This window comes from Battus philenor, unplaced genomic scaffold, assembly GCF_028537555.1.
Source record: "Battus philenor isolate CCGP_79_NKW_IND1 unplaced genomic scaffold, ilBatPhil1.0.hap1 SCAF_18, whole genome shotgun sequence".
Taxonomy (NCBI): domain Eukaryota; kingdom Metazoa; phylum Arthropoda; class Insecta; order Lepidoptera; family Papilionidae; genus Battus; species Battus philenor.
This window is the reverse complement of record NW_027181680.1, coordinates 3,827,089-3,837,002: the sequence shown is the minus strand read 5'-3', so window position 1 is coordinate 3,837,002 and position 9,914 is coordinate 3,827,089. Positions and strand designations below refer to the sequence as shown.

At 32.4% G+C, this 9,914-nt stretch overlaps 1 protein-coding gene across 1 annotated transcript; it reads left to right on the top strand.

The window, feature by feature from the left end:
- Positions 1–1,932: 1,932 nt before the first annotated feature.
- Positions 1,933–8,353, top strand: LOC137920373 (odorant receptor Or2-like). The gene is made up of 5 exons (XM_068763681.1): positions 1,933–2,738; positions 3,632–3,731; positions 5,497–5,601; positions 6,534–6,689; positions 8,294–8,353. The coding sequence occupies exons 1-5, from the start codon at positions 1,933–1,935 to the stop codon at positions 8,351–8,353; spliced, it is 1,227 nt and encodes a 408-aa protein (XP_068619782.1).
- Positions 8,354–9,914: the final 1,561 nt, after the last annotated feature.

The window sequence follows — 9,914 nt, the reverse complement described above, 5'->3', positions numbered from 1 at the left end:
ACTTGAGTCTCTTTCAGTTTCTTTTCGCTATTTTTGCTCATTTATTTCAAATGGCTGGCTAATCAGAGCCTTTGTGACTTTCACAGTTGTTTAGTTTTGAATCAAATCGTTCAACTCGTGATTCATCATGACACGGTACACGCCGTTATCTTCTCCTTTATTTATAAAGCATTTAAGCATTTGTTATATTTGTATTGACGTATTGAAGATGCTTGGCAAAGCCCATTCGAAAGACTAAATATATGTTACAATATTGTTTGATGCATTATTTCATTGTTAGATATGAGCGCCATAGTGGTAAAACGCTAAGCTATTACTGCGATATATTATTAAAAGCATTTTTGAACAAATACATTATTATTTTTATTATAATTGTTGTTATAATGAGTTAATCTTATCTTTGAGTGAAACCTTCACGCTTTTTTTAAAATAATATGACTAGCTATGCACTTATTCACTTTTCTAAATTATACACTAGCAGCGCAAAAGTATTCTATGAGCTCGTGAGTTAAATATGATAGTGGTAATTTTATAAATCGCTAGTTTGAACAAAACGAGGCAATTTGCATTATTGAACCACTTGCATTAAACCTTTTTATGCTACATTCGCTATGAAAATAAACATGTTATAATTTTCACATACCAATGTGTTTCTCTAGTTTAAAAAAAAAGGTTATTAGATTTAAATATCTTTTAAAAGCGTTCTTGTGCTCTTAATTATCAGAGAAAAAACTTAAAGAAAACAATGTAATGTTATTAATTAAATAAAAAAATGTGTATATTTCTTAACGGTGTTTTATTTAATGAGATTGCAGATTTCGGATTTGAAAACTAACAGTTCATTATTAAGTAATTTTTATAACAATAATCAGCATTTTTTTTTAGGAAAATACACAATTAAAAAATTAAGAATAAGTAACCATAAAATAATGGTTAATTACAGATGAACCACCAATACCATGTTAGTACCTTTTTAAAGGACCTTTAAAGTCGTTTGTGGTCAAGATCGAAGGATTCTACGCGGCATTTATTTACTTTACAGCTCTGATGAAAAATACATTGTGGAAACACATAAGTCGTCTCACGCTCTCAATTGCGACTTTTATTTCAATTTTTACAGATGAAGGAAATCTGACAAGTATTGGATAATTTTGCAATTTTTCTAGTCCCATAAAATGAGAGAAGAAGATGTTTAGATACCTTTTCTGATAGACGATATAAGATATCTGAAATGAACACTAATAATACATTTTAGAAATATGTGTTAGATTGACTTAATTTTGTTGAAATTATCATCAAATGCAGGAATCTAACCCTGTGAACAATTTTTCAGAACACTGCGAACTGACGTGAAAAGAACAATAAAAAACTTTTATCGCTTTTGTGTTTCTTAGTTAGAAGGATGATCCTATGACAAAACCAAATTTATCAGCCCGTTTATGTAAGTAAAAAAATAAATGAAAAATCTGATATTTAATGACGTGACTGTCGTTGTCGTTCTATCCATTCAGGATTACTCTTAAATTAATGAAAAGATCTAGCTGGATATAAAAAATAAATATATCATGCATCTAAAGCATATTTACGTATATGGAGCCTTGCCTAGCGTGCTTCGACCAAATGTTAGTTAAACATCCCGTTTCGATTTTGATGTATATGTCGACGCAATATTTCTGAATCACTCCAGGAAACCGCAACAAACAGTATTTATATGTATTTAAAAAATCATCAAACGGTATGCTTTTATGATGAAATATCCGCATTTAAAATAATTTCAGAGCTAAATCAAAATTTATAATATTTATCATATATAAAGAAATATCTTGATTCACTTCTGTTTAATATCATTTACGTTCAAAAGAAACGTGTTAATACATCAACACGTTCACATTTGGTTTTATTTGCTTGCTAAGTGTTGTCGTATGAATCAAAATGATATTCAATTTTCTTATAAATTTGTCTAAAAAGTATGAAGACCCTGATCATCCACTTCTAGGGCCAAATTTAAAAGGACTTTACGCGGTTGGACTGTTACATAACAAAAATAAATATGTAAGGAACATGTATAAATGTCTCCATTTATCCGGTATAATATTCGTCTCAACTCAATTCTTCGATTTGTATCTAAACAGGAAAAACTACAATAAAGTATTTCTGAACTTATCTATAACGGGGTTGAGTTTTGTTAGTCATAGTAAAAATATTTGTTGTATAGCTATGCAATCGCGTATTACGAAACTAAATCAATCGATCTCAGAAGAAGAAATCTTCGCGCTTAGATCAGGTAACGCGATTGTTGTTAAATTGATGAACAAATACACTACATATGTAAGAGCTATGACAAGTTTTTATTGGATCGTGGTTTTAATGACATTTATTATTACTGTAACGTCTCCATTTATAAAATACGCAGTACATTCCTCGCATGTCGAAGCGATAAAAAACGATACGGAGTCGTACCCGACGATTTTGTGTTCGTGGTTTCCCTTCGATGACGAAAAAATGCCCGGATATTTATTAGCAAATCTATGTCACCTATTCATGACAATTCTTGGTGCTACCGGTGTAGGAGCATTTGACACTTACGCTTGTGCAATAACGACGTTTCTGAAAGGACAGATATTGATTCTGCGAGAGAAATGTCGCAGCGTTTTCGAAGACGACTCCGAAAATTTAACAAAACATGAATTTTTAATGAGAATCAAAGAATGTCACAGACATCACAATAAAATTTTGTGGTAAGTATATATATTTTCAAAAACAAAACGTTGCGAATAATATATCCAAAATTTCTTAAAAACTATTTAAAATTCTAAGATCGCTTCAAAATGCTTTAAATAATGTCTTAGACGTTATTGTAACCGGCACGTAAAAAAATACTTTTTTGAACACTCTGTAGATATAATATGAAAGCTCAGTATCCACGTAGAGCCATTAAAACAGAAATCTGACTTGCCAAATCATTTGACGGATACTTTACGATAATAACGCTGTGAGGTTTTTATTTTATTTCAAAAATAATTTATGATATTTCTATGGCTATTTTGTCCCTAAAAAAGTTGTTAGAGCCTGATCATAGAAGATGCTTAAAAACTTTTGTCAATTTACGAATACGTAACTTTTAATAATAAAAAAAAAGTTTTCGCGCTCTCGATTTTCGGGAATAGGCCTGGCTGTAATGAGATTTAAAACGGACAAAGTTAAACCAACTTATATATGCATTTAACTTAGCTGTAAATTATATTGGGTGAGAAAAATTTACACCATCCAAATACTAATTTATTATATAAAATACCTCTTCAGTAATAGGTTCTAAAAGTCACTTCTAAAGACGTATAGTTAAGAATGTTAGTACCTTTTCTTATAGCGTGATTTATCATCATCATATGAACCGATAAATGCCAACTGCAAGGCCAAAGCCTTCCCCAAAGATCGCCAACATGTTCTGTCTTAAGCAACCATCATCCACGACTTCTTGCGGCCATAACTATGTCGTTGGTCTACGAGCGTCGCGTATTCCAACACATAGTCGCCACACGAAACCTTTCGCAATGCGCCACCCCCACTGCCACTTTAAACCAGCAATTCAAGATAAATCAGATCGATGTAATAATCAAGATTTTCGTTTCAGGCAACACAAAATATTCAATTCAATAATATCACCCGTTATGTTTATATATGTGCTTTTTTGTTCGATTACAATTTGCTGTAATATAGTGCAACTGAGTCTGGTAAGAATATTTATATTTTGTTGTATAACAGAAGCAAGTCGTTGCTTCATATGTTTATTAATTAATTCCGACTGAATGGAGCGACGCTCTTATATACGCCCTTAAATGCATCTTGTTGCCAAATGTATACATACCACGTTTCACGTTATTTTATAAAAGTCGTGTATGTGTTTCCGGACGCACTTTGACAACCATAGATAATAAATATATTGAGTGTCAAAAAAGTTTCGGCGGTAAATCAATTTTTTTTGAACAGATATTTGTATTTATTAAATACCTACCAGGAAACATTTTTTCCAGGCCGCAATAAAAAACCATGCATTTAAGGGTTAAGGGAAGGGACGTTACGATACAACTGAAGTATCGATATTTATTTGTAACGAAAGTTTTTCGTTGTAAATTTTCCAACTGAATAAATCAAAATCTTAACAAATATTGTCTTTCCACATTGATAAGAGGTGACCGGATTAAATAAATTGAACCTTCATCGGTTATTGAGTGAACAAGTCACACTCAATTCACACACAAATTTTCGTTTCGTTTCTTTTTTAGACCAAGTGGTCATCATTGGGTGTAATATAATAAAATGTCGACTAGGATATCTAATTATAAAATACTCGACACTTGTTCCAAAGTATTGATACAAAAATTTTTGGCACCGATAGGAAATTATCGAATAAGTACGGGTGTTTACACGTATCTCTCCATCCCTATATGCAACTATCCGTGTCAAAACAACTACGCGCTTTCGAGGCATCAATCAAATCAATCTTTTACCAGCGTCATCTATCGGGGCCATCCGTAGTAACAGCATTCCGACCATATAATTATATAATTCTAATTTTAAAATGCATTATATCAAAAAATTATAGCATTAGAAATCTGATCGCCTTCAATTATTTTTTGTAACTCAATAGCATTAAAAACAATAACCAAAGTTCCAAAAAAATTGAATGTAAATCAAAATAAACGCATTAAAATTATACAGAGTGATCGGTAATCGATATTAAGTATTTTAAGGGGAGAGAATATATACTGGCCCCTTTGATGTAAATTAAATATATGGTGCAGCCTAAGCGAATTTTAATGGTTTCAAAAATAAATCTCGTAATTATAACAGTGAAAGAAAAAACGGATTGAACGAACAGTGTAACGAAATTCGGATTTGTACATTTAAAAATGAATCCTTATTTATTATCTATCTCTGCAGACTTAACCCTCAAACGCATAATGATGAAAAACAGCAACATACCACTTAAGCTTAGAATATGTACTACACTTAAAAGTAAATGCACAGTGTTGTATATCTGTAACATAAGATTTTTTTTAAATAAAAAAGTATAAAAATTAATCCTTATTTATTACCTATCTCTGCAGACCTACCACTTAAGCTTAGAATATGTACTACACTTAAAAGTAAATGCACAGTGTTGTATATCTGTAACATAAGATTTTTTTTAAATAAAAAAGTATAAAAAACTATTTTTTTCTATTTTCCATGCATTTTAGTGTCTGCTAGATATATTTTTTAAAAGCGGGAAAAAAGGTCATGCATGCATTTAAGGGTTAATACCGCAAGAAGTTACTGGCTAGGCGTATTCTAATAGAAAAAATTTAACATGATTCAGGTTGATCACCTTATGTGGTATAATTGGAAATATGTGTTAATGATTTAAAGTTCTTAGCTGACAAATAAGCTATATTCATCCCTAAAGCTTTTATATTTATAACCTTATTTATTTAAGAGCTGCATTATTTCTTACAGGGTAAAGTATCGGTTGTAGAACAATGTTTTGTAATGGAGTATGCTGTGGCACTGTTGATCCAACTTTTTATGTTTTGTTGGCACAGCAACGAAGTAACTCTGGCGGTGAATATGAAAAAATGTCTTATCTTGTTTGCAATGTTTTTAATAAAACTGATTCAAGATGGTATTATGGTCATACCAAGCTGCGATCGCCAACTCTAGAAGGGTTGTTAAACAAACGTCACGCGTTATATAACCCTCAAAGATATCTTTGAAAAAGGCCTTGCAATGGGTGTTTATAGGCTGAAACGACTAAAATATATTTTGTTGTATATACAGATGGCGTACGCGCGGTGTAAACAAATATCTTTACTATAATTATAAATGACTTTTATATTTTCACGTTAAATAAAGTTTTGATTATGCAAATGATAAAACCGTATCGGTTGTAAGAATTTTAAGTCCATTAGTTGCCAGTCGTTGAATAAATATTCCGACCTGTACATGCTACACAACAGGGGTGTGAAACTCGCGGCCCGCAAGCCGTGTGTAGTTCGAAATGAAAATTTGCGTCCCAGTCAATATTTCCGTTTTGTATATTTTGAAAGTAGTCTCGACCAATAAAACTTTTCCCGAAATAGGGTAGGTGTCTCAGAGAGAATGTGAAGTATAGTGACGTAAACTATAATTTACCTTAATATATGTTTATTACAATGTTCTAGTCGAAATAAAAATATTTATTTTATGACCGTAAAACTTTTTTGCGTCCTATCTAAAATTAGGTAATGTCTGTTTGTCCCATGTTTACTTTTCAGTCTGATACCGCCTCTGTACGTTACCAGTAAGTTTCATATATATATATATATATATGTATATATATATATATATATATATATATATATATATATATATATATATATATATATATTCATATTAGCTAGTGTGTTATAAAAATCCAATGTCTAAAGTACTAAAGAGTTTGTATAAAGGAATTAGTTTTTAATTAAATTATCCTATAGCTATGTGATTAAAGCTGTGATCTGTATTTATTTTAGAGTAATGTTTTGGACAGAGGAGTTTATGAAAGTAGCTGGTGGAAAGGAGACGTCCGCGAGCGTAAGCTACTACTGCTACTGGCTGGAAAAATGAGTCGTCCGTTAATTATGGGCGCGGGGCCGTTTACAGAACTTTCTGTTTCTACATTTATAGACGTAAGAAATGATTGTCTTAAATCTTAACACTTATAGCTCTTATAACGTGATGTATCATCTAATAGATTCAGGCGTTACTTTGCGGAAGTCCATCCTAAGTAAAAAAAGGGCTAATATATAGCTACTTCCGCTATGTAGCAGTAGTCGTGTGATGAAGTGAATCGCCCGCCAGCCTGCTGATAAATGCGCACGCGGTAAACACTCAGTGTTTGGCACTAATCGGTGTAAAATTACTCCTGAGGATGCCTCGTGGAAGGGTGAAACATGTATAGAGTGAATTAACGTTGGTAGTTGTGTAATTCGCATTGTTTTCCGCATGCGCATTTATCAGCGGCCTGGCGGGCAGTGCACTTTATTGCACGACTACTGCTACATAGCGGAAGTAGCTATATATTAGTCCTTTTCTTACTTATGATGAATCATCATCACATGAACCGATAGATGCCAACTGCAAGGTCTAACCCTCCCCCCAAAGAACACCACGATGGCCGGTCTTGAGTCTGTCTAGTGCAGCGCCTAGGTGCGCCGCGACTGCCGGCTCATCGTCGCCACACGAAACGTTTCGACCCCTGCAGCCATCAATCATACGAGCAATTCCACGTGAATAACCATATAGATGTAATTAACAAAATTTGTGTTTCAGGCAATATAAAATATGCAATTCAATAATATCACCCGTCATGTTTATAAACGGGATGTTTTCTTCGATTACCATTCGATATTTGAAATTATTGAATTTTCGTTTTAATTACCATTGTTTTCATATCATTTGATACGGTATTTGCTGGTGCATACCGTATTGACAATAGAATAGATTAGTTAAATTTATATTTCAACTATTTTTTCTGCACTTATATAAACAATACCCTCGATTATTCATCAATATATCAAACTTTAATAATTTCCCGTCACAGAATACATTTGTGACATAAATCATAAATAACCTTTTCGTATTTCTGTACAAATATATCAATGTAGTTTATACCTTTGAGAAATCCAATATTTATGAGCCTTCGGTTTTGACGATCCTTGTTTACTCTGACTGCTTCATAGACGCGGCACCACGAACGAAATACGGTTATCCGTCGATTTTGTTACCCTCGAAGAACAAAATTGGAGTTTCTGGCTTACTTAGTTATTCCTTTGTTTTATGCTAATCAAACTCGGTCTTTTTGAGTTATTTAAGATCACTCCTGGAACGATTTTTGGTGCTCAAACTCTCATTTTTGAAGATTTCCCAGCTTTAATGTCATGAGCCTACAAAACATACTAAAATAAACATGAGAATCAGTAGTTTGGATAAGTTATTGATACCTCTGCTTCTGCTAAAGCTTTAGTGTAAAATATTAGAAAATTTGTACTATTGTTAACAACTCGAGTAAGAATTTTTGTTAAAAATGTAACCTGTTTTTTGAACTTTTGTTACCACTATTGAGGGACCTAAACCTACAGTTATAGAGTCCATTGCAATTTGGGTCACGACGCGTTTTTTCCGGTTTAATTTCAAGTACTTACGATAATTATAGTTACCGTTCCACTGTGTTGTTTCAAGCAAATTCAATTGTGTACTTAAAATTGCTTTATCTTTATAACTTTTTTTTCAGATATTGAGAGCGACCTATAGCTTCTACGCGTTATTTACACAGCTACAGGATAAGCGGTAGACGAAAACTAAATAAAGCTGCAACTTATTCGGTTATTTAGTTCGAATAAAGATGCTTCATATTATAAATATTCTGGCCATTATGGTCGTAAATAGTTTTAACCCTTAGTAGCCTGATTTACGAAAGTGATTTTTTTAATATTACTGCAAATACAGTAATATTAAAAAAAAACACTTTTGAGGGTCTAGATGAAGGGAAGAATATAATAATTTCATTGGAAAGAATATTATACAACAGTAAAATACGTACAGCCAACCTATAAAAAAATAATAATAGTAATGTGAACATTCGGTTTAAAAGATTGGTATCAAAATTGAAACTCTAGGTTATTAAGGGTTAAGAGTTAATTAATTATTGTTCATTGGAATTCAAATTCGAACGCTGTTTGAAATTCTAACACCGACAGTCAGATAACCGCTGTTATTGCTGTTGGGTGAAATTGTTAATGTACTTTTATTTTCCTCGCAAAAATAAAAACCGAAGATGAACGTGTACGGGTGGTTTCCAATACCATACGCAATTTGCATATATAGTTTATTGCTGTTTTATTCATTCACGCTTACAGCTGAGGCTTAAGCTTTCCTCAAAGATGACTACAATGTCTGGTCCTGCGCTGCCCGTATGCAGCTACTTCCCGCGACCTTGATTATGTCATCGGTCTCGTAGGGGAGAGGGAGGGGGCTCCTTGGCTTCGGTGATGTTTAAGGTTCTATTTAATGCAAGCAGTTAACATACTCATAGGTTACATGAAACAAAAAATAATCAACGAAGTTTTAAATCATTAAATATTTATCTCACTTCTATTTTGTTAGTAGTAATAAGAACGATTATTGGTTTACTCGTATTAATAGTAGTAATATAGTATTGTTTTTGTATCTGTAATCTTTTTTGTTAGCATAATGTCCGGAACTTGTCTCAAAGAGATTACACACGTGACTATAAAGGAGCAGCGCGCTATAGATCGTCCTCGATGCAATTTACAATACTTGCACACATACACACAAGCACACTGAAAAACACAGCGCACACATACACCCATACTCGTACATGGACAGCTTCCTGTTTGGAACAACGGAATTTTTATATAAACTTCTCTTTTAAAAACATTGTGTCAATTCTTTATTAGTGTTGTTTTTATTGTGTGTACTTTGATAAATTATTTTATTACTATAATTTTATTTTTCACAGTAAAAAACTACATGATTTTCTTACCCTTGTCAAATTTTAGATAAGTGGCGTAATTTTAACATTGCATTAAATTTTGCAATTCATGGAGAAGCATTTCAGCTTTCATCAGACACGTTTTAGCATATATTTTTAACATGTAATTTTTTTTGTCAAATGTAATAATAACAACGAGATCATAAGACATTTCACTGTTTTTGTAATTTAATTGATTTCGTGGTTACATTATAATCGTTCATTAGCAGTGATTAGTTGTCTTATGCGGCGACATGAACCACCGCAAATTATGGTTTCGCATCGGCATTCTGACAACGCATTGGAATATCCGTCTGAGCCGTTACAATTCATTATATAATATATATCTTATTAATAGAAT

Coding starts and splice junctions, on each gene's coding strand:
- LOC137920373 (XM_068763681.1), top strand. CDS start 1,933: ATGATATTCAATTTTCTTATAAATTTGTCTAAAAAGTATGAAGACCCT. Junction 5,602..6,533: donor GCAACGAAGTAACTCTGGCG/GTGAATATGAAA, acceptor TATTTATTTTAG/AGTAATGTTTTGGACAGAGG. Junction 6,690..8,293: donor CTGTTTCTACATTTATAGAC/GTAAGAAATGAT, acceptor CTTTTTTTTCAG/ATATTGAGAGCGACCTATAG.